Below are 26,103 nucleotides of genomic sequence, written 5' to 3' on the forward strand. Positions count from 1 at the left end.
ATTTGAGCAGGGGAGGAAGGAGCAGGAGCTGTGGACCCCTTTGAGAGATTGGTTGAAAAGTTCGCACTATCAGTTTTTCTCCCTGGGGCCTTGATTGTCCTATGATTATCCTGCATCTGATCCTAAGTATGCTTTGTGGATCTCATGCAGCACATGCTCGGTGACTCAGTTCTGTTTTCGGGACAGGAGCCTCCGGACAGAGAGAGGCAAAGAGCGTTTGGAGGATGCCTGAGTTCTCTGGGGCCCCCTTGAGTCAGAATATGGTAAATGAGCACAAAAAAAATCATGATTGGCTTGCATGTAGGATTTATGTATTACCAGGAAGCCCTGCCACACAATACACATCACTCTGCTGCTAATGACTAGAACTATATATATGCATTTACAAGCATTTATTGAAAGATAAAGGGTAGAGGTGCCGAGAGTTTGACATTTTCTCCTGAGTGCCTTTCAATGGCCCTGTCCATTAACTTTCCCTTTGTTTGTAAACGAGGACCATCTTCTGTCACTGAACAAAAGGAGGACTTTTCACTCAACCACTGAATACATTCTACATATAGGATATGCATGTGAAAAAGGAGCAAAAACAAGTGCGACAACTCACAATATTGCCTGTCAATGCTATAAGAAATACTTTGACAGACAGGAAAAATATGTACATGTAAATCCAGATCTGACGCTTTCGAATAGAATCATCATTGGCTAGCACATAAGACACGTGAGGTAATACTAAGCTGATACATAAATAACGAGACAGCCGTCGTTTTTTCATTATTTTCCTTTCCTACTCCTTGGAATTCCTTGTTAACTGTATTCTGCCTTCCTGTGAAGTTTGTGCACAGCGTCCTCTAGTGGCAAAATATGGTGCCGCGATTCTCATTCCATTGAATCAAGCCTCTGGGAGCACTGGTCTCTGATTGGCTGTCGGAAAGGCAGCCTCCTTCTCCCAGAGCTTCACTGGATGCTACCCTCAGTGCGAGAGAAGCCTGCTCCCGGCAGCAGCAGCCAGCAGCGGCTTCCCTTTCCCCATCACTTTCCATCCTTCGTGTAAGTTCATTCACCAGGGCTGCAAAGATGACTGTGAAGGACCTGGACCAGGGCCAGCATTACCGGCCGAGCATGGCTTTCCTCAAAAAGGTAAAGTACCCCCTCCTCTATGGCAGCATGTCTTTTCCGTTTGTGATACTGCAATAGAAGAGAGTGCCTCTGGGATGTGATCCACGTGTAATGTGGCATGGTGATGAGTGGCGCTTAGTAACATATGATGACAATCTAGTAACAGTAATACTAACAATGATAACACCAACTTGTGTCACTACCAGGCGTTTTATTTACGTTTTTTTGTAATGCATCGCATTGCAGCTTAGTGGTACTCTGCCTTGAACTGATGAAAGGAGAGCGAGTCCTGCCTGGCTTGACCCTGTTTTGAGTTAAAGGAATGGATGAATGAAGTACGTGTCGTAGCTTTGTTAAATTCTGTTTAAGACAAGTGGAAGGCTGGTCTCTGACGTAGCCTAGCATAGCCTTCTTATTGATGGCAAAAGCCATAGCAGCAATAGCAGTAGATGTAATGATAACCACCATAAAAACATTCATAATTAAAACAACATTAAGGATAATAATGGCCTTGCATATATATCACAACAGAAGTGTAGTCGTCTGTCTCGTGGCGCTGAAATGACAGGTGCCGTCGAAGCCTAAATGTGCATGTAGGCAGTGGCGTAACGAAATTTAACATCCCCCCCACCCCTGGACAAAGTGCCTGCAGGAGGCCCACTCCCTCCTGGACAGAATACTGTGCTGAGGGGGCCCCATACAGCTCGCCGCTCCCCCTCACGCCCTCCCCCCCGCTCCGCAGGGGTTTTAGTTACGCCAATGCATGTAGGCACGTTTGTCTAATCTCTAATGGGATTTAAGATTAGAGCACGGATTTTAGGTGACCTCTCCGTGATCGGGACCTGCCGCTTAGTGCCCCACCACCCCGAGCAGCACACGTCTGGAGAGGAGCCTTCGCTGTGTGGCATTATTGTGTTTCCACCAGGCGCTGGGTGCCGTTGCGGTGCCCGCCAGTGGTACGGTGGCAATCTGACAGGTCTTCGATGCGGTCCATAGTCTGGATTTGTCGGAAACGTGCCCAGACTCTGCTGGTGGGGGCGCCGTGATTAATTTTACGCCACTAAGCGCCTAGAATACATAAGTGACTCCCCGTCGCTGAAATACAACTGCTTGTACACTGTATGAGAGTTCATTCAGTGCGTTCTGTTTGTGGAACTCACCACTTCGGCTTGATTTTCCCCCATTACTGTGGCAGCTGACCTGTTACACCGACGTGCACACTAACAGTGCGACCACCATCCACTCTCCCACATAGATATTTATATGGCGGTTTTCTTCAACTGCACAGCTGGGAAACCCCTCACAGCGCAAATTCGCAAGGGGTCCTCCTCTATTTACAGACCCGACACAATCGCAGTCTTGCAGCTGTAGCGTAGTGTATAAAATTCTCAATAAAATAATGTTTTTGTTGCATTCTGAAGTCATAGCGCTATCACTAATGTTCGCATGTTCGCATTACAGTTATCTATAATGAGAATACTCAGTGGTACTGACCGCGCGCGCGCGCACATACGTCGTTAATCAAGCACACAACGCGAAGTGAAGCATATGCCAGAAATATCCTCACTCCAGTATTCCTCTTTATTCTTTCTGGAGTAAACAGAGGTGGGTGCAGGCCATCACAGATCCCTCTATGTTTAAATAGTTCGCAAAAATCTTTTCTATAATCAAGGGTTTAAGTGGGATGGAAAAGTAGGACGAGGCCTATGCAAATAAGGGCGTGGCTTAAACACATAAACTAACTTTCATTGATTCCCACGTTGTGGCAGCAGACTGGTATTTTGGTTTTCCTCTGAGATTTCTGTTATTGCATTCAGATATATAACATAGAGGTGGGCGAGGCAACAAATCAACAAGGAGAGCAGAGCCAAGGGCGTGGCTTGGATCTCACAGCTAGTTCACTAGGGAGCCCTGAAAATATTTGCTAGTTCAATCATACAACAAACATCATGTGAAATAAGGTGAAGTCTTTTCGAAATGCAAAAAAGTGAGGGGCATATTTATACTCTGTTTGCGCCGGAATTGCGTAGTTTTTTTTGACGCAATTCCGACGCAAAACTAACTCCATATTTATACTTTGGCGTTAGACGCGTCTAGCGCCAAAGTCCATGGAGTTTGCGTCATTTTTTAGCATGGACACCTACTTTGCGTTAATGATATGCAAGGTAGGCGTTCCCGTCTAAAAAATTGACTCCGAGGCATGTGCGCCGTATTTACACTCCCGGGCAAAACTCACGCCCGGAGTGGGAGGGTCAAAAAAAATGACGTCCAGCCGCTTTTGCATCGTTTTTTAGCGCCTGGTCAGGGCAGGCGTTAAGGGACCCGTGGGCTCGGAAGGAGCCCAGAGGTGCCCTCCCATGCCCCCAGGGCACCCCCTGCCACCCTTACCCACCCCAGGAGGACACCCAAGGATGGAGGGACCCATCCCAGGGACATTAAGGTAAGTTCAGGTAAGTATTTCTTTTAAAAAAAATTGTGGCATAGGGGGGCCTGATTTGTGCCCCCCTACATGCCACTATGCACAATGACCATGCCCAGGGGACAGAAGTCCCCTGGGCATGGCCATTGGGCAAGGGGGCATGACTCCTGTCTTTGCTAAGACAGGAGTCATTTCAATGGGGGTTGGGAGTCGAAAAAAATGGCGCAAATCGGGTTGAGGCGAAAAATTTGCCTCAGCCTGACTTGCCCCATTTTTTGGCGCCCAAGCTCCATATTCCCCTACGCCGGCTCTGCCTGGTGTACGTCATTTGTTTTTCACGCACACCAGGCAGCGCCGGCGGCTAACGCCGGCTAATGTCATTGAATAAATACGGCGCCCGCATGGCGCTTCAGAATGGCGTTAGCCGGCGCTAATTTTTTTGACGCAAAACTGCGTTACCGCAGTTTTGCGTCAAAAAGTATAAATATAGCCCTGAATTTCTTTAACACGTGCAAGCTTTAACGTCAATAAGGCACATTACAGCAAAGCACTGAGAAGCAGTGATACTCATATAGCAGGTAGTCAAGTCATTTATCTGAAAGTGCTTTTACCATAATAAAGAAAAACTTATTCTGATTGAATAAAGTATATGCTTAAGATCACACAATTTGAGTGAGCTGCCCACAATTTAGCCAGGTTTTCTGGTTTCACTTTGTACCAATCAGCCAGGAAATGGGTCTCTATTTGTCTTTCCTTATATTAAAGCTTTGTTTCGTTCTTTTAGTTCATTTTCCATAGTTTTTAAATACTGCACAATCTCGACTTGAAGGCTAAGCTGCCTTACACGAGCACCAGTTAAATCACACAAGGTCACGTGCATTATTTATAGGCACGGGTAAAGTAACTGATGTGACAGAATCACAAGAGGCTACGCTGACACCAGGACTCAAACCTAATTCCCAGCACCACACTCGGCTGCTTTGACTGTAATGCCACAACCTGGGTGGAGGGAGGCAGGCGGAAGCCAAATGATAGCTCTGCTTGTTATGGGTTCGAGGTTCTAACAGGACGTAGAGCTGAGCCACGACCAGGCCACAGGCTGAAGTCTGGTTCGAGCTTTCAGTGGCTCGCCCGCCTCAAACTTAACACAGCAACTGGCAGACACCTAAAACCAGCCCGGACTATTGGCTTTGTCAGTGGTTGTTCGCTATTCAAGATAAATGAGCAACAGCAAAAAATTTATTGTAAATAAGTTAAATTGAAAATGTTTCAATTCTGAAATTGCGAGACTATGAATCAAACATTACTGAGGACTGTGGGAAGGTTAGCAGTCTTCAGAGTATCTCAATCACTCCTGTCGTGTTCACTCAGATATGTATGCCCTCATTCTCTCCACTTCTCGTCAATCTTCAGATCTTACACCTTATCTCTTCCTTCTTCAGCACCCTCTTTTAACTCTCCTGAATGCACTTTGCATCTCCCTCACTTCATCACCCACAAACACACAATGCACCCACTCACCTGTAAACACTACATTTTCACATTGTTAATATTTTGATAACTGTGCACCTCCTTCAAAGACCTTTGCACAGAATCACAATTACAACATGAATATGTGCCCATTGTTTTGTGCACCCTACAGAGGGGCAAAGGATTGGATTACCTTGTATACTGAACACATTTTTGACCCACTTAGAGGCACTTTTAAAAATTCATACTTCCTTCGGCCTCAACCTGAATCACAGTATGTAATACACAAGTGAAATATTCCACATGAACAAAATACAGAAACACAACTTTAAAAAATAGCTAACACTCTAGTCAAGGTCAAGTAAAATGTGAAACATAAACAGGAACCAAAGGCCAAATGAACCAAAGGGTTTTACCCATTCTGTTTCGATGGGAAAATGTTTTAGTACATACGACCCTAAATTGCTGACGTGGATTACATTATCGTTATTGCCATTAATTGTTCAGAAGGCAATCAGTTTTTTTTGTTATTTCTTCTATTTATACTAAGGATATAAATATAGGGCCCGATTGGGAACTGTTTAATGTCCATTTTTAATTGTCAGGAGCGGCTCACAGTGCGTGGCCAGGGTGGGGCAGCGCTGTTGGAATTAATAAAAAAAAAAACACAAAAAACCTTAGCTGAATCAACGTCACCACCACCACCACGCTGCTCCTATTGCCTTCGCTGTAGGCACATGCTCCTAGCCTGTTCTGCAGCCAATCTGATCGCTGATATCATGCTGGGAGCATCTGCCTGCTGTTTCCAACCTGGCAACGCAGTGCCAGATTGGAGAGAGCCTAGTGCACATGTGTGTTTGGCCGGCCCAAGACGGCCAGCCAAACATACATGCAAACTGAGCACTCCCCCTCGGTGCTGCTGGCAGGGGGTGATGCTCTTCCACCTTAGCGGAGGAGCCGCTCCTGGCTAAAGTAGCCCTAAGTAGGAAGGGTATGCCCAGACATGGGTCCCATGCTCACTGTGCCACTGGATTCAAGCTAGCTTGGCTGATTAAGGGTGATACCCTGAAACTGGTCCCAGGATGCTTGTTTCCGGTCCAGGGAGGACCTGGCCTGGCAGTTCGGGCTGGCCTGTTTCCATGGGGAACAGGGTCAAGACTGATTTGCATATGGCTGGGTCCAAACTGGGGTTGCATGGTGAGCAGAAGAAGGATGGATTAAACCCAGATCTGTGACTGGGGGTGAGTGTTTGAAAAGTTTCAGCACTCCGTCCATCATCCTTTTGTGTTGCTAAAGTTGCCCTAAGTGGGAAGGGTCTACCCAGACGTGGGTTCTCTGCTCAGTGTGCCACTGGATTCAAGTTAGCCTGGCTAATGAAGGGTGATACCCTGAAACCGGTCCCAGGATGCTTGTTTCTGGTCAATGGAGGACCTGGCCTGGCAGTTCGGGCTGGCCTGTTCAAATGGGTAACAGGGTCAAGACTGATTTGCATATGGCTGGGTCAAAACTGGGGTGGTATCGGGAGCAAAAGAAGGATAGATTAAACCTAAATCTGTGAGTGGGGGGAGTGTTTGAAAAGTTTCAACACTCTGTCCGTCATCTTTTTTTGTGTCACTTGAGGCCCTGTCAGTAGTGTTCATTCCGCTGACAGCTGGTAAGACAGCTCCATGCCTTACTGCCTCATTGGGCAATGATCCTTATACATGCGTACATCACATGCTTTAGTTTTTCATCCTTCCGTGGTGGATAAATATGTAGCGTTGAGCTGTGGAGTAAAAATGAAACCTGCTGTTCACAGTGTGATGAAGCCACAATAGTGGTAGCAAGTGCTAAACGCAATAACAGCTTATACAGGAAACCAACATGGGCTCAAATGTTTCAAAAGTTAATGATCAAGTGTTGTACAGTGCACACCAATGGATTGTCACTGGGGTAAGAACTGTTTTAAATATCACAACTGGTGCATCACCTTTTCCATTTGACCCCGATTGATGTACTGGGAATGTGTTTTCCATCCCCAGCATCTCAACATTTTATATACCTATTGAATAAAAGCACAATTTTAAGTCCTCAAGGTTGCTGGTTTGAGATTAATTACGCCCCCCAAAAGTAGTTTACATTCAAAATGTGACAGCACTAAACCCCCTTTTTCTTTGCTGAAATGTGTTGAACCTTGTGTAGGGACCAAAGTTTTTTTAAAGCTCCATGTAGTCTCTCAGTGGGATGATTCTTTCAAGGTTCATAGATGTGGAAGTTCTTGCTATCACAATATTTGTGGTAGTGGATATTCTGGCTACAATATTTTTGTAATACATTGTCATTGACATATAGCTAGATGGGCATACCTTTTGGTCATTTACACTGCAGCACTGTCAGTTTAGACCCTCTGAAATGTAACATCAGTGCAGAGACTACTGACATCAAGGCATGCCTTTTAGGTCTCATCATCATGATTGAGATTTTCCTGACAAAAACAACAATATAACTACACAAAAAAGAAAATGTATATTTTTTCCTACACTAACATTTTTAAATCTCTTAGAATTGAGCAGTTGTTCCACTCACTTGTCCATGATACTCACAAATACATATGCATCAATGATATTTTTAGTTGATGTAGTCTAGTGGTCAAGTTATAGTCTTTGAAACCGGGATGTCTGCACTCAAATTCTGTTTGAATAACTGACCGAGTTGTGTAATCCTTTGGTATCCTCTCTATGACTCAATTCCTTTATCATACAAAAATTAGGGGTGACTGCTGATGGGCTAAATGGTCGAATGGAGGGCTACGTACAATCCACAATCATTTGAAAATGTGCTTTTTTCGTCTTCTTAATTTTAACACCGGGTCAATAATATGGGGGACACCAAAGTAAATATAGACTCTTGATAAAAGTTTAAACCAAAAGTCTTAGGCCCTCATTATGGCTTTGGGGGTCTTTTTGAAAGTCTGCCTAAGCCGCTGCAGCCAATGCTGGCGGTCTGCTAACTGCCATATTAGGAATCATTGGAGGACTCCGAAGAGGCGGGTGCATCACCAACACCGCCACACCGGCAAGACTCTGCCCGTCGTATTACGAACCATAATAAGGCCTGGCAGAGTCTTGCTGGTGTGGTGGTGCTGGCGGTGCAAAACCGCCAGGACCCATCCCCTCCTGGATGACCAGTTCGCCGGATACAGTAAGGTGATCATCCGAAAGGGGTGGGGAGTGTTGGGTGCATGTGTGTGGTGTGTGCGAGTATGTGTGTGAATGGGGGTGTATGAGTGCGTGTTTGTGAGCGAGTGAATGGGGGTGTCTGTGTGCGAGTGTGCGTATGCAGAGGGGGCGTGTGTTAATTTATGCATGCGTGGAGGGGATGGGGTGTGAATGAATGTGGATGGGGTGCGTGTGTGAGCGATTGTTTGTGGATGGGGTGGGGTGAGTGAGTGTTTGTGGATGGGGAATAGAGGGTGTTTTTTGGTGCGTGTGCATGTGTTTGTGTGAGTGGACGGGGAGAGGGGTACATGTTTGTGTGAGTGAACAAGGGGAGCGGGTGAGTGTATGTATGAGGTGCAGGGGGAGGGCGAGTGGGGGTGTTTGGATGGATGTGTATGGAAGTGTGTGGATGGGTGGGGAGGTGTATGTAAGTGTGTGAGCGGGTGGGGAGTGTATGGAGGTGTGGGGACATGTGTGCATGTGTGTGCCAGCGACAGGAATGAGGATGAGGCCGCCACAGAAAGCCTGGTAGTCTGCAGCCTCGTAATCAGGCCAGCATGCTGGGGCCTGCTGCTTGGCTGGAGGTGCTCACCATCGGCCGCGACGGTGCGACTGCACCGGCAGGCCAGGCGGCGTTCTGGCGGTTTGGTTTCTGCCAAATCTGACAACTTGTAATGCGGCAGTCTTTACCACCAGGTCAGCAGCGGTAAGACCACCACAGCAAGACTGGCGGTCTGATGACTGCCAGCCTCGTAATGAGGGTCTAAGTTTCTGAGTTTTCAGTATTCCCAAAGTAAGGTACAAGTAGAGTCTTAACATCCGCATTCGGGGCAGAATCTCTGCACTTGGGTGGCGATCAACGTTAAGTGTGGAGATTCCACTCTGGTTGCAGAGAGTACATTCCGGGTGCAGAGATTATACTCCGGGTGCGCATCTCCAGGCTTTGATACTTTTTATTGGACTAATTAAACATTATAGGCTAAAATGACACAGTCCATTTTCATGCAAAAACCCAGAGTCAATATTACACATTGATGTTCTTTCCAGCCTACTCCAAAAGAAGGCCATTGTGTGTACAGTAAACATAGCACTGCGCATGCTCTGCCTCACATTACTGTAGCACTCCTCCGGTGTTGCCACACCAAATGGTCTTCAGCAGCCTGTTTATTACCTCCCTTGCATGACTTGAATGATGTCCACATTGAAAGGCTCTCTGTACTCCACATATACTTGGCAATTTACCTCAATGTACGGTAGACTTTTCTGTAACCGATTCATATAAATATTCTGAACATTTAGACATTGTTATCGGCGATGTTGGCTCAAAGATAACCACCAATTTGACTCCCATATTTGTATTCATTGCATCAGAGACATATTGGGTGATTGATACATTAATCATTGTCACATGTTGTAGATGGTCGTTGATCTTCACAATGTGATTCAGGTCAGAGCAGCATCCAAAGGCCTTTAAGCCAAAAGGGTCAAAGTGTTGGGACTCCGCTCTCTAAGAGGGCTTGACTTGTAAAGCATATTAGTCTTGGTCTATGGTTGTAAGAGGGTGTATCCTATCTGCGTTGATAGTCTGTACCTTGTCATTGTTGATGCCTTTGACTGTTCCTATTGCACCTCATGAGAGGTGATGACATCTCAGATGTTGGTGAGATGGCAACAGTTGCCGCTGGTGACTGGGCAAAGTGGCGGGCAGCCAATCATGACGCTGCGCTGAGCAGTGTTATGATTGGCTGAAGCACCATGACTGGGTGCTCCAAAGCAGACTAGGACCCTGGGCCTGCTGTCTCTAACCCAGCAACACAGTGCCGGGTTGGAGAGAGCCCTGTGCGCATGTGTTTTTGGCCGGCCATAATAGCGGAGGAGCCGTCCGTGGATGGCACTGGAGGTTGAGCACTCTAGATCGTTAGTGGTGCTTTGCTTTCAGTGCCTCATTCATCTCTGAGAACAATAGGGAACATAGGGAAGAAACATGGCAAGCACACAGATTGACTTTGCATGTGACTCTGTAGCCTGTGCAGACCTACTAGGAAACTGTACTAATAATTTATAAAGACCCCACGTCACTTGGAAACCGTTGCTTTCATTTTAGAATTAAATAACATATTGGTTTGGAAATTTGATCCATTGGGTCGTATAAGTAGCTGGATTACTGTGTTACATACAGAAATATGCCTTTGACAATCAGATGATGTAGTCACATAAATATTTAGCAAACCGTAAATTCATGAATATGAAGTGAAAATAAAATAAAATGGCAAGTAGTTTTCCATACACAAGAATGATAAGAAAATACTGTGTTTCTTTTGGAACTATAAATTGGTTGAATGTTGCAGCCCTGTAAATACACAGCTGTGTACAGTCACGTTATCCGCATGGCACCAGTGCAGAATACAATTTTGCTGTCACACTCTGCTTCAAAATCATATCTGCCTTTCCTGTTCCCTTTCCTTTTCCAATTCCCTTTCCCTTCCCCGTTGTCCTTTCCCTTTCCCTTTCCTTTTCCACTTTACCCTTTAGCCTCCCCCCTTCTCCTTTTTGCCTTTCCCTTTTCCTTTCTCCCTTTCCATTTCCCATTTCCCCTTCCCCTCGCTTTCCTTTTAGGTTGAGCTTTAGCGTACGACCTCTTGTATACTTTTAAGTATACTTCTTCTGCAGGCTTCCAGCTATTTCATTTGTTAGTTTCAGTGTCATTTAAAAATCCTTGCTTGCTAGTGGTCAGTCATGCCTCTTTGTCCCTCCTTCGTCTGTGTGGGAGCAGGGACCAACTACTGTATAATTACGCTTTGTCCTGTTTATCTGGTCTGTAGGGGACTTTTTTTGTTTGCTTTGTTTCCTGCTCCTGTCCAGGGAAGCTTCCCTTTTAATTTGCAGAGCATTCTTCCCCTGAGCTTAGCTATAAACAAGGCTATCAATCAGGCTGTTATCTTGGTCACATTTTGTCCTTATGGGCTCTCTGCACCCTCTCTCAGATGCCTGGCTCCCGCCCTTCCCTAGCTTAGATTTTCTTCACCAAGTGTGCCTGCCTTTGTGGTGAGAGCTTGTCATTGCTTATAGCCTAGGCACCCAGCTCTACCAGGGCTCTGCAATCCTTTAAGACAGTGCCCACTTTTGGTGCATAGTGGGATCCTACTCGTAGCTTCATCAGTGCACCTCAGTTCACACACTCCAACCCTTCAGTGCTGCCAGTAACCCTACACATTTTGTCTGCCAGAGCACCTCAGTTCTTGCAGTCGGTACACTCTGCTGTTCAAGTACCGGGATCTCGGGCGCAGCTCCATCAGTGCACCGCAGTTCACACACTCCAAGCTCTCAGCGGCACCAGTGCCAGGAACCTCACACACTGTCTGCCAGAGCACCTCCGTTCTTGCAGTCAGTACACTCTGCTGCTCCAGCACTGGGACTTCAGACGCAGCTTCATCAGGGCACCACAGTTCACACACTCCAAGCCCTCAGCCGTGCCAGTGCCAGGAACCCCACACACACTGTCTGGCAGAGCACCTCAGTTCTTGCAGTCAGTACACTCTGCAGCTCCAGAACTGGGACCTCGGGCACAGCTCCATCAGTGCACCTCAGTTCACACACTCCAAGCCCTCAGCTGTGCCAGGAACCCCACACGCGCTGTCTGGCAGAGCACCTCAGTTCTTACAGTCAGTACACTCTGCTGTTCCAGTACTAGGACCTTGGGCGCAGCACCATAAATGCACCTGAGTTAACACATTCCAAGCCCTCAGCCGTGCCAGAACCATACACACACCGCCTGCCAGAGCACCTCAGTTCTTACAGCCAGTACACTCTGCAGTTCCAATAACCGGACCTTGAGCGCAGCTCCATCAGTGCACCTCAGTTCCACCCCGACGAGGTCACTTCCTTTCGTATACTGGGACCCAGCTCACATAAAATCCAATTACAGCAGTTCAGTTCCAATTTTCAGTCCCACTGCCAATCCAATACTTGACCCGAAAGAGCAAAAAACTGCTCAACCAGTGCACCTCAAGTCCTACATTCAACGCCACTGTTGATGTGAACCAAAACAGCTCCGCCGGAATCCATCAATTCTAACACTCAGTACACATTTCTTCTCAGTACTAAGGTTCACACACACACACACACACGCCCTTCAGGACTCCTCGCTTCCGTGGTTCAGAGGCAATGCCACTCCCATACTGGGCCCAACTGACAGCTTCACCAAGGCACCTCCAGGCTAACACTCAGCGACATTGGCACGCCAATACTAGGTTCCACACATAGCTCCATCAACATCCTCACTTCTGACCTTGTATACCCGTTACTATTCCAGTACTGCAGCCCACATACAACTCTCTCAGTGCACCTCAACCCTAACCTGCAGCGCCCCATTATACCAATAACAGGAATTACATGGTGTTCCGTTTCTCATTCCTCACCTGCTGCCTTACTGTTGTTCCAGCACTGGGCCGGGACACAGCTCTGTCTGTACCCCCAATCCTGATTTGAAGCACCCTAATATTGCTGTATTGGGATTCACATACAACTCTGCTAATGCACCTCCTGCTGTTCTACAGTGCCCCCCGCTGTTCCACACTCTGACTTATGCCATCTTTAATTGGGAGGTTCTGTTTCAGCTATCTCACTCCCTTCTTTCCTTTACTCGGTTTACTCTCAATGTTTTCTTTCACCCCCACTTTTGTCTTTCCAGCTCTTAAAATCCACTAGTTAACAGTTTCTCTCTCTTTCGACTGTTTATTTCTACTTCTCTCCCTTTTTTATTTCCCTCTTCCTCTGCTACCTCTTCTTTCAAATTTGCAAAAACATGGTAATTCCTTTCCTTGTTTCATTCCTCTCTTTTTTCTTCATCAGGCGTTCATTCTTTCAGTATTTTTTCTCTTCCCTTATCTTTATTCTTTCTTTGTCTTTTTTATTTGCTTTTCCTCTTTTTTTCTTCATCAGGCGTTCATTCTTTCACTATTTTTTCTCTTCCCTTCATTCTTTCTTTGTCTTTTTTATTTGCTTTTTCATTTGACTCGGTATGCGTCCTTTCATTTTGTTTGTTTAGATCTTTTTTCCTTTCTTTCTCTGGTGTTTTTCTTAGCTTTATCTGTCAACTCATGTTTTACTATAAATCCCTCTTTTTCCCATCTGTTTGTGGGAGCCACAAGTTACTTGTTGGGACCCAAAGTGTCAAAGTGGTTTTCCCATTCTGTGTCTGTGGGAAATGTGTCAGTGCATACATGCCCTGGTTCTTTCTTTGCGTGTTTCTCTTGCCAATTCTCTTTTTGTTCTCTAATGTTCATTTTTCTTTTTCTTTTCACACTTTCATTATATTTTCCTCTTTATCTTTTGTTTGCTAGCTTCCTTTCCTTTTTACTTTTGCCTCACATGTTTGCTCTATTTCTTCTCTTATTTGTGTTTTCATTTTCTTGTTCTTTCTTTCTTTCCTTTCTTTCTTTTTATTTCTTTGCAACCCCTTCTCTTTCTTCCTTGTGCCTGTTGTATTCCTTTCACTTCTCTTTTTCTACCCCATTCGCTCTCTCTCTCCTCAGGCCTAGTTATCAATGGAGCAACAGGTGCAGTGGCACTGGGGCCCAGAGACCTATGGACCTCACTCAACTCTAATTACTGCTGTATTTTCATACCGAAACCATTTTACTTTCTTACTGACACTTTTTATTATGGTGTTTTGAGCATTACACTCTAATGCCAAAAGTTTATTTCTGATAAAGGCTTATATGATAATTGTTATGCTTTAATACTATCTCCTTATTACAATTATCACCATGATTCAGGCCAACTTAACATCCTTGTCACACTATTACTGTTTGAACACTCTTGCTATGTTTGGGTGACACTTCTAGTTTATTTATCCTCTGTGGCTGTCTCGTGTCTTTTTTGGGGTAATTGTGTTAGCCAGCCAGCCACTCTGATGGTGGTGTGATGAAAGTGGTATTCTATTGGAATTATCAGCATGACAGATTTAAGTTAGGTTGCTAAATGGCAACATTTACATTTTTGCTGCAGATAGAGGAAGAAGGTAAATGGAAGTGCTTCAGTTGTATGCAGGGCCGCTGGAATTATATGGCAGAAAAAGACAAAATTATGAGGCAGGGTTGACAAATTTATGTGGCAAGAAAAGTCCCTTTATCAATTTACAGTGCCAATGGCTCTAACTCAAGCAAATGTGAGACCTATTGCATTGCAAATGCTTTTTTCTTGTTCCCATGTAAATGTGTTCCTGCTTCTGGTTTGCACTACATTTTTACATACTTTTGGCAAATAAAGAACGTTTAGTGAAAATGCCTTTCAATTTCTCCTTACTGCTGACTGTTAGTTTTAGAACTTAGTTAATATTTTCAGTTGTTCCATGCTGGATGATACCTGATCACCATAAACAGCATTTGTTTCGGTTTCTGATGGTGGGTGCATTTGTTGCAAACTCAATACACACAGGGGCATAGCTTCAGGGTGGTGTTTGGGGTGCTATACCCACCTAATAAATGCATTTTCTGGAAAATAGTTGGGTACAGATGCTTTCAGTCGGTGTGGTGGGGTGTCTGTCGGATTTCACAAGAAATGTTTACATAAACACAGACAAAAACACACACACACTTCCTCCCTCTTTGCTCTGAATGTCTTAAAAAATGTTGGTTATTTTACAAAATATACAGTTTTCTTCACTTAGTACCTCTGCTAATTCACCTTCGTCTCCCTTGTCCCTGCCTCTATATCAATGCTTAATTTGTAAATGAAAATGTGCTGGTGCCCAAAGCTCTCCTTTGAAACATGCAGCTTCTGCAATTAAAGTCACGTAAGGAATACTGAGGCAGCGTAATCCTAAAACCATCCTGGGCCTTTTTCATCCATTTGTAGCCACTCCCTGCCCCTTCAGGTCGCTCTTGCAGTTTTCTTCTTTCTCCCTTTGTGACGCTTTTTCATTTTTCTCTTCTTCAGTCTTTCCCATATATGTCTTTTGCTCACAGAACATGCCTGAGGCAGGAAAATAAGTGCCGGCCCTCGGAAATAAGTGCCAGTCCCCTGCACCGGAAATCACTGGCTCAAATTAAGCACTGCTCTTTAGTTCCTCTTATGTGCCCTGCTTGTCATAAAATGTATTTTGACATTGTACACTAGGGAGATTGCTGGAAAATCTGAAGTTCACACCACGCCCTCAATCCTACGGACCAAGCTACGTCCCTGAATACACAGAGTGTGTCAAGATTAGGCGTGGGCGGTGAACTCTGCTCTGCTCAATTTGCTGAGCTTTTCCCACTCCACGCTCCCCTTAGAGCGCAGAGTTCCGAAAAACTCAGCATAGTGAAAAAAAAATCTAATTCGCGCTCTTCAACGTTAAGTTTGCGCTGAATTCTCAGCATGGTACAAACACCCGGTGCTAAAATTCAGCATGAGCGGCATGACCTAACGCACGCCACCGCTTGCGGTACTCTGTGTAGCGCAGCAGAGTTTTTTGGCTCTCATAGCGGAACTCCACCCAGACCTAGTCAAGATGATGGTCTCTTACTGTCTCATTAGACCATTACCAGTTATACCTGATTGTCTGTCTGTGTATTATAACTTGTTAGGTCTGCTTGGAAGTTAGCTTGTGCTGTACAGTTTTGGGTTACAGTCACTGTGTTTCTTAATTATGCAGTTTCCATCAACCCATTCCACCCCACAACCGTGAAACTATCTAAGAAAGCTATTTTACCTCTGAGTATTTCTTGGTGATTTTAATCCAGTGATGGAAACCCCTGTATGAATCCCCCAGTTGCAATCCAGTTCATAGTGCACATAGAAGGGTGCTCCTCTGACTTCAGCATCAGGGTTCAAGCACATATGACACATGCATTGACAAAACCAATCGGTGTCACTTGGTGTTTATAATGAACTGCCTTTGTTGAGGATGAAGATGAGTTGTTGGTGGTGAAGGCTTACTAAGGTAATTTGCAACATATACTATTGTGAACGATGGTGCACGTATTACACAGAAATAACGTGAGCATGAGCTATGTTAATAGTTGTGGCAAGAATCTGTTTATAAGCCAAATGATGACAATGGCTTGCAAAGCCGGTCATTACACTTATAACGTATAGCGTAATCTCAGACATCAGCCGTTTGCTTTACCCAGTCTTGCGCTTTCGCGCTCTTTTGCTTGTAGTTATTAGTGCACAGATCGCCAGTTGTAAACATATAATCCTCCTTTTTTCATAAACCCTAAAAACTTCACCGTATGTGCACCCTTGTTTATTTTCAGTGTGGGTAATGACCTTTAAACGTGCCACAGCCATCGAGTGTTACTCTGAACGCACGAGCAGTTTCATCCATTTGAATGTAGGTCATGCTCGTAGAGTGAGTGGGAGCTGACATCAGTCAGATTTAATGGTATGTACGTGGGCATGCCAATTTTACTAATGGCATCTGGTTTTGTTGTTATTATTGCAGCGTGAGTTTATAATATCTGGTAGCCCAGTGCCACGTTTAAACGAACGTGAAGTGAAACTGTGCTTTCCTTCCAACATTTTTTTTCATCCTGTTGGCTGGACTTTGTGGCAGGAATTGACACAGATTGGCCTAAGGTGGTTTGTTAATAACGCTCTGAAAAATAAATAAAAGTGCGCATTCAGATCTTCTTGGTGATTTTGGTAACTTGTAGACCTAAAATTATTTTACCGTGATCTAAGTTTCTAATAATATTTTTGACTACAGAAAAAAATACAGATTCAGTGAAGTCTGTTCTGTTCTAAGCTATGACTGGGTCGGACTTGACGAAAGTTACTGTATATGTATTTTAATTGACCTTCCTGGGAGATCTCAATGAGTTCCATACTTTATACCGCCTAGGACGGCCCCTGAGCCTGGTTAGGTAGTTGATACGTCATAAACCATTTGGCATCACTGGATCAGGGCAACCCTGCAACCACGCCTCTTTGTTGGGCGACATATTTCCCTTTTGAATTCTAGGCAGTGACAAACAAAGATCAACAGAGTTATTTTTCCCCTTTACCTCGTACATTGCATAGCTGTGGCCTCCACTTTGTAGCAATTTAGATCTTGAAGACTTGTCTGATTTCTGAAGTTAGAAAAAGAGAAGCCATGTTTTCGCTTAGGCCAGAGTCCCTTTTGAATGTAACCGGACAGCCAGGCTGGACCTAACAAGCGTTTCTTTGGGGCATGTGGCGTGCTCTGCATTTTACGTAGTCCGGTTGTCCGGTGCTGAAGATCCCTGAATGCCGAGAAGTCTGTGCAGCCAGACAGATGTGTAAATCTTAGTAAAACATCAGGACCAATGAGTGACAAAGACACTGCTGCGTAGTTGAGAGCCTGTGAGCCCTCATTGATGGCTGTGCACAAGGGGTGTGAGAGACTTTTTCTGAAGGTTCCTACCTGATTTGTGGGATTCAAAGTTCACCAAACACCAACTGCAAGTTCCTGCATTGAATCAGGAATTACATGTGGCTCAGCTTTCATCAACAACGTGATCTGATGGCTTTTGAATCCCTGCATTTCTCTTCATCACAATGTTATCCCAGCCTTATCACTGACGCCAACTCCCTGCTTGACCTCAGGCTGTCAGCTGTGCCCACTAGAGAGAGGGGTTTCCCGACTATTGATAATTGAGAAAAGTTGTCAATCAGAAGGCATGTAGAGCTGTTTAAAATGTTTGCATCTTGCTCTTCGTGGAAAGTTGGCCACTTTTTCTGAGATCAAATAGCCCATGCCAAATGAACCCTTGAACCCATGCCAATAGTTATGCTTCCATTTTCTTACGATAATGGCATTACTCCTAGTCCTACTCCCTCGCCTTCCTTTTAACCAATGAGGCCTCCCGCCTCCCCTCTAGACCCTCCCTTCCCCTTTCAAAAACCCCCCCCACCCTTATCCCCTCCTGTACAAAAACCAAGCCCAAGCTGCAACTCGGACAGTCCGTACCGGGAGGGTGGGAGGGAACGGAAAAGGAAGGCGAGGGAGTAGGACTAGGAGTAATGCCATTATCGTAAGAAAATGGAAGCATTACCTCCCGTCCCTCCCTCGCCTTCCTTTTAACCAATGAGACATAGCAAGAAAACACACAGGAGACGGACATCGAGTTGCAAGACCTTTATTTAATATCCTGCACCAAGAACATCCCAAACATCATCTCATAGAGGATAAGACCCGGTGACCTAACACTGACTCCAAACTACCCAAGTCCGACAGCCTATAATGACGCACAAACGTCGAAGGAGAAGCCCAAGTGGCGGCCCTGCAAATTTCCACCACGGAAGTCCCCTGAAGCTCCGCCACCGTAGCCGCCATGCCTCTGGTAGATCTCCCCTGAATCCCTTGAGGAGGAACCACCTCTTTCAAGGAATAGGCCAACAGAATTAAAGATCAAACCCACCGACTCAAGGAAGCCGTGGAAGGTTTCTCACCTTTGCGAGCCGGACCAAAATTAACAAACAGTGAATCCCCTTTACGAAAAGGAGCCACCACCCGCAGATACTCCAACAAAACCCTGCGCACATCCAACGAATGCAAACGGACCTCCTCCCTTGAGGAGGGATTCGGACAAAATGAAGGAAGGATGACCTCCTGCCGGGAATGGAACGAAGAATTGACTTTAGGAATAAAGGAAGGTACCGGAACCAGAACCACCCGATCGTGAAAAATCTTACAAAAAGGAAAGGAACAAGCCAATGCCCCCAATTCCCCCAACCGACGAGCCGAAGTAATGGCTACCAAAAAGAATGTCTTCAAAGATAGATGGCGCAAATCACAGTCCCCCAAAGGTTCAAAAGGGGGCTCCGTCAACACATCCAAAACCAAGGACAGATCCCATGAAGGAAAAGAACGTACCGGGCGAGGAAATAAATTAACAAGCCCTTGAAAAAATCTCGGCATCAAGCGCCCTTCATCCTGAAGATTACGCCATGGTCCTCTGAATGCCTGAATAGCCGCCCACTGCACCCGAAGAGATGCCACTGACAACCCTAAATGAGCACCGTCCTGCAGGAACTGCATCACCTCAAAGATAGAAGCGCAGGTAGGATCTAACTCACGACTTAAGCACCATGACGAAAACACCTTCCACTGTCTACCATAAGAAAGTAAAGTGGAACGTCTCCTCGAAGCCAGCAATGTAGAACTCAAAGCTACCGGCACCCCCAGACCTGTCAATCCCCGTCGTTCAACTTCCAGGCCGTCAAGTGCAACCTTCTCAATGACCCCAATGGGAGGCAGGGAAACTCCAGGGGAGACGGACAAAGAGGCAGAGGCCACATCCTCCCGTCCGCCATCAGCCTCAACAAGGGGAACCAATTCGCCCTCGGCCAAAGTGGCGCAATTAGGACAACCCTGGACCCCAGATCCCTCACACGTAACAGAAACGCCCTGAGTAGTTGAAAAGGAGGGAACGCATACAAAAGGCCCTGCGGCCAAGGACATGACATCCCGTCCACCTCCCATGCTTGGGGACATCGAAACCGGGAGCAGAAGCGATCCACTTTCGCATTCCCTACTGACGCAAACACATCCAGCACTGGAAGACCCCAAAGCCGAACCAGATGCTGAAACAGAGACTTCCGGAGAGAGAAAAGTTGAGAGGAAGGAATCACTCTGCTCAGCCGATCCGCCCGAACATTCACCACCCCCCGAATGTACGTAGCCCTGAGAGAAGGAACCCACTCCTGAGCCCACACAAAAATCTCCCTGACTAGATTGAACAGAGCCCTTGACCTGGTCCCTCCTTGCCGATTGACATAAGCCTTGGCCACTAAGTTGTCTGTGCGAACCAGAACCGCCGAACCCCTCAGGGAATCCTGAAAATGGACCAGAGCCAGGAATACTGCCCGCAATTCGCGCCAATTCGACGACCGACTCGCCTCCCGAGGGGACCAAAACCCCTGAATCTGAGCCGACCCCATCCATGCCCCCCAACCGGAGAGGCTGGCATCCGTCGTCACCACCACGGGTCTCAGAGGCGATAAAGAAACCCCTATCCTCAGGGGGTCTGCATCCAACCACCATTGCAACTCTCTGTGAATCAATCCGGACCCTGGAACCCTGTCCTTCAGAGAACCGGACCCAGGTGTCCACCTTCTCAAGAACCATGTCATCAAGCACAGGAGATGGAAACGTGCCCAAGGAACCAGAAATATCACCGACGCCAAATGACCCTGCAGACGCAACCATAGAAGAGCTCGGGGAGCAGACCGCAACAATACCTTCTTTACCAAAGCCTGTAGGACATCCAACCGTTTTTCTGACACAGTCACCAACCCAAGAAGAGTCTGAAACCGAGCTCCCAGAAAAACCAGATCCTGGGACGGCACTAAGTCTGACTTCTCCCAATTGATTAAAAACCCGTGGTTTTGCAGGACCCCCAGAACATGGACCACCTGCTTCTGCAAAAGGTCTCGTGATTGGGCATGAATCAAAATGTCGTCTAGATAAGGATGCAGAAATACCCCTTCTGAATGAAGCAAAGCCACTAGAGGAGCCAGCACCTTTGTGAAAATTCGAGGAGAAGATTTTAGACCGAAAGGCAGAACGCAAAACTGATAATGGTCCTGACCCACAGCAAACCTCAGGAACTTTTGAGAGGATCTTGCCACCGGTACGTGTAGGTAAGCATCCTGCAGATCCAGTGACACCAGAAAGTCCCCGTGTCTGACAAATGGCTATTCTAGCGGAACGTGGGAAATGGCCCCCTTGACCAGTAAGTCCCGCACTCCGTCCAATAATGCTCTTCTCCGTGACCCCTCTGAAGGCAGAGGTGTGGGACGTACCCCTGAATCTGGAGGAACCACCACAAAATCTATGACATAACCATTGGCCACAATGTCTAGTACCCAATGATCGTTTACACTGTCCTTCCAAGCCGAAAGAAAGTGACTCAGTCTTCCCCCAACCGGCCCTCTGCCAGGCCAACAGTGATTGTCAGGACCCCTTCTTGAAACCACCCCGGGTCGCAGGAGCAGACTTCTTAGGTGAAAAACGCGGCTGAAAACGCCGTTTCCTAAATGAAAAGGATTTAGCATCCCTAGTAGGAGAAGATCTGGAATGTTTCTTCCACCCTTTACTCGAAGAAGAACCCCCTTTATAAGGTAAGGCATGCTTCCGTTCCTTAAAAGCCTTGGAAAGCATGGATGGCAATTGTTCTCCAAACAAGGTACGATCTTCAAACGGCAGTCTCAACAAGGCCGCCTTTTCCCCCGGATCAGCCTTCCAGGAACGCAACCAGAGGGACCTACGAGCCCCAATCAAAGACCCAGATGCCAGAGCCGAAGTACGGACCACATCCGAAGACACATCAGCCAACAATCTGGCCTGCTGCTCCATACCAGCCAGGAGCTCCGAACATTCCGCCCCTTCCTGTACAGCCACCGCCAGTTTATCAAAGTCTTGAACCAATGACTGTGACGCATATGCAGAATAAATCCCTGCCCTCAGCGCCAGATTTTCCGCAGCAAAAGCCCTCTTAAGACCCGAATCCACTTTACGGTCAGTGGCATCCGTAGGCACACAATCCTCCGGATTGACTGCCGTTTTGCCAATCAGAGTAGCCAAAATAGAGTCCAGGCGTACTGAAGGAGGCAAAACCTCCTCACCCTCAAGTAAGTAAAGTTTCTGAAGGAATCGTGGAACCTGAGCCTTATCCACATCCTTCCACTCACGAAACACCATATCCCTCACAGGTCCCTGAAAAGGCATGGCAAACTTTGAAGGTGTCTTATATTGAGGAAATAAATGAGAATCCGAGTCTGCAGGTTGAAACACTGGGAAACCCAAATTGTCCCGAACATGTGCCATCACTTCCCACATATCTTCTCTGGAAACATATTTCCCCCCAGATGACGTCGATGGGGCCTCATCCTCACTCTCCGATGAGGATTTCCTAGTTGCTACCGATGAATGCTCACATTTAGACTGACCAGTCCTGGCCACGCCTGCTTGTAGTGCCCTGGTCACCGCCACCTCAATCATATCCTGAACCTCCTCTCTGGACATGAGGGGAGTACCCCTGCCAGGTACCTGTGAGTTCTCCGGAGTAGTAATGCTAGCCTCACCCCCCTCCTCCTCCGAGGAAGAAGAGACAATCCTACGTCTCTTTGCTGGAACTTTAGGCATGGTAAACAAATAATCACTGACTTGAACCCCAAAAAACTACCCTCTATATAGGCACCTGGTCCTCCCCCCAATCAGGGCTCCACCAATCCCTAAAGAGGTCACCTATTTCATCAAAATACATAAAAACCACGGGCCGAACGCCCGTCCTACCTGAGAGCATCTCAGAGTTGAAGTCCCTCGGTTCCCCGCGGCTCCGCGGCGCTGAAACCCGGAAATCAACGTCCCAGCCACAGAGGGCCGGCTGACCCCGTCAGCCGGCCTCCAGGACACGCCTCTCGAGCAACCATGCTGCTCGTTCAAGACGCGACCCAGCCGTAGCACTCCTCGCGGAGCTCCGCGTCCCGAGGAGTGCCTCCATCGACGACCTCCAGGCCCCGCCGTGCAGGTAAGAAAGGGAAAGAAAACCGTCTAGCGTGGGCTAGACAAAAGAACAGGAGGGGATAAGGGTGGGGGGGGTTTTTGAAAGGGGAAGGGAGGGTCTAGAGGGGAGGCGGGAGGCCTCATTGGTTAAAAGGAAGGCGAGGGAGGGACGGGAGGTAATGTTTTTAAACAGACTTGCTGCACATTGTTACAGTATTGGAGTAGCCAGACTGACCATTTTACTCACAAGTCATCTTAATTTTGGCTCAGGTCTAACTAAAAAGTTCATTAGAAACACATTAGTTTTAATTTTTTCACTTTTGTCTTACACCAGAAATGCATTCTATAGGCACGAGATATCAATCGTTACTTCTGCTAACTTTAATTTAAATGTATTTTCCCTACTTTTCCTTAGGGGTCATATGAATTTTGATAATTATTTAATACATTTTCTTATGTATCTATTAGATTTGAACTGCACATTCCTAACTGGTAAAACTTTATTACTAATTTAAGCTGTTGAATTTTGCACCCCAGCACTTCCCTCAGAGCAATTGTTTAGCTTGGCCCACACTCGTAAATAGAGACAAGAATAATAAAAAAAAAGCCTAGCCTTTCCCCCTGTGATCTGCTTCCAAAATTCTTGTGGATTATTAGCCTTAGCGCATGTAAACACGTTTTGTAACCCATCCTCCCAAGCATTCCAGGATAATTTCTTGCACAGTTGATGGCAAGTGAGAGGGAGGAGATCGGGAGCGAGGCTCTGAAAATCAGAAGCAAAATGGGTTTCGAAAATGTGGGTCACGCTTCTATTAGTGTTAGAGCTTGTTAAATAATTATTAGTAATGTTGCGTGTCTAATGTGGCTGTCAATCATTTGCATTGATGTATGCTAATTAATTTATTCTCTTACATAACAATTTTAAATAATGAGCCTTATGGGGTATGGGTGGACAAATTCATCTTCAATGAAGAATATATACAAAGAACGACTTTGATTAATCTACCTCAAGATATTTAGGGCCTGTAATAATTCAAGTGAGACAACAGTTATGATATAAAATAAAAATAATGAGGACATCTTTGAGTAGCCTGCACGCTGTCATTAAAACCTTAAACATATTAATATAGTGCATAAGTTGCTTTTATAACAATACTTAATTAATTAAGAATGCTAACTTTACTCTTTTGTTAAGGTTTTAAAAACAGCATGACCACTGGAATTATGCGGGAGGAGAGGGCTAAATTATGCGGCATAAAGCAACACATTTTTTAATAGTATCACTTCATTATATAGTTATTTTCAAACTTGGTAACACTCTCTGGACATTGGTTGCACTGCATTAGTACCAATTCAACAGGCAAATATAGCAATAAGCACCAGAAAGGTGACAAGTCTAGCTTTGCAGAGGGAATTCCACGGTGCTGCAACACTTGTCGAAGCATTTTTAGTAACCTTTGAACCGTTTGAACTAGAAATAATTTTTTGTGGTTACAATCTGCAGTTTATGCGCAGATAATGAATTATGTGACAAATGCGGCAAACCTCTAATTATGCGAAAATAGCCATAGCTGCACAATTGCATCATTCCAGTGGCCCTGAAAAACAGCGAAGGCAGAGCAGTGGAGAAATATGCAGGAGAACATTTACCACTGCTCTTTGAGAATGGAGGAATGAACATGAAGACAGGTACAGCATTCATAACTAACTATACTGCGCTTTATTATTTTAACAATTCTGCAATTTTTTGTGTTTTTCTTGCTTTGATAATTGTGTTATCTGATGGTATTGTTGTGAAGAGCCGTTATGGGTGAAGCTAACGTATGAGTGAAGGTAAAGTTTAAAAACACACGTAATATTGCTCAGTTGTATATAAATGACTAGAAAGGTTGTCATTTTAGTGTAATGGGGCACTTCTCCGACCTCATCTTTTCCAACAATTTATGTCGTGCAATACTGCTAACGTGGTACTGTCTGAGAAATATTACACATGGGCAAGATGGGCAGTAAATATTAACCTCTGAGCTCATTAGTACTTATTTGGCATATTTTATTTTCACAACCTGCCTGGTTGACTATTTATGGACATTTTGCATAGCATAAAGCAGTGGTTCCCAACTGTGGTCCTGGTGACTGCTTAGAAAATTAACTAATATGAACAGAATAATAAAGTGTATACAAATAAAGTGGTTAAACGTACAATTGAAAACTTTTAAATGTATTGTAAATGTCAAAGAATTTGAAATTGGAGGCTAAAAATTAAATCAGTATCATCAGATTGATTCGTGGGAGCATTGCAGATGCATCAAACACATTATAGTATGGACAATGTGTGGCTTCAATTGACTTTAGAAAAGTTCCAATCTTCCTAAGAAAATAAAAACATTTTTTTAAAATTTTGTTTGCAAATTTAATAAGATGGGTTATCATTTATGTATGTGTTTGATGAAAAATGCTTGTTTCTGTATTTTATGTGCATTGTTTCGCGCTTCAAATCATCAGCAGTGTTTAGGCCTGGTTCCCTAACTTTCAGGAATGACTCAGTGGGAGCTCCCTGGGCTCCAGTAATGATAAAGTGGGGGTACACAGCAGTCAAAAGGTTGAAAACTACTGGTATAAACTATTCTTATCCATTTGAACTTCTTATTGCTTTTACTGCTGGCTGCCTGTGAAAGTGCAGTACATTGTATTATTCAAGAAGCACATTATTTTCTGTGCTTTAGAAATTGTTAGATATTAGGACAATTCCTTAGAAAGTTAGGCAGGGAATTCTAAAAAACACGATAACTATCATGTGATCTGGGAAAGGCTTGAGAAAATGAAAGGCGAGGCACATGGTATGACATATCACTTGTGATTGTGAAGATAAAGCACTCTGCTGCCTCCGCGTACAGAGTGCAGTTATCTCTCACATACACAGGAATAATGTCTCAAGATGTGTTAATATATAGGAAAATGCTTCTTACGGTTTATGTGCCCTTCGCTACTGCAGTGAGTCTATAGACGCTCTTTACTCTTCCCTGTTAGATTCTCAGGGTTATTAATTATGTATTAAGGGGTACCAGAATTCTGTACATACTGTAATCCTTTCACAAATCCCACTAGAATCCTTATATACAGTGACATGAGCTGGTCCAATAAGCTACTGGTGCAAGATCTATGGAGAGATGATGGTAGATTACTATATTTGTGTTTTTGAAGCCGTTTTAGGTCTGGTGGAAGAAGGAAGTTCTTGATAAGTCCCCAGCAGGAACTGTTTGCTTTGGTGCATTCCAGCCACTACTTAGAGGCAGTATCAGTCATAGTTTGTATAGGGTCATGAGAGTATTTTCTCTCATTGTCATGTTATTGGTTTTTACCTTATGAAGGAGTGCATTGTTTTCAGGAGCTTCAGTAACTACGTAGTGAATGCAGAGACATCTTGAAAAGAAAAAGCAATGTGGCTT

The 26,103-nt window shown here is 45.3% G+C and overlaps 1 protein-coding gene across 1 annotated transcript in view; it reads left to right on the forward strand.

Annotated features, from left to right (window-relative positions):
• Positions 1-978: 978 nt before the first annotated feature.
• Positions 979-26,103, forward strand: part of RGS9 (regulator of G protein signaling 9) — a 707,657-nt gene continuing 682,532 nt past the window's right edge. Inside the window, exon 1 of the mRNA XM_069199876.1 lies at positions 979-1,137. Coding sequence (XP_069055977.1) covers positions 1,075-1,137 — 63 coding nt within the window. The 5' untranslated portion in view covers positions 979-1,074. The remainder of the gene's footprint in view (positions 1,138-26,103) is intronic.

The sequence above is a fragment of the Pleurodeles waltl genome, chromosome 7 (genome assembly GCF_031143425.1).
Source record: "Pleurodeles waltl isolate 20211129_DDA chromosome 7, aPleWal1.hap1.20221129, whole genome shotgun sequence".
NCBI classification, from domain to species: domain Eukaryota; kingdom Metazoa; phylum Chordata; class Amphibia; order Caudata; family Salamandridae; genus Pleurodeles; species Pleurodeles waltl.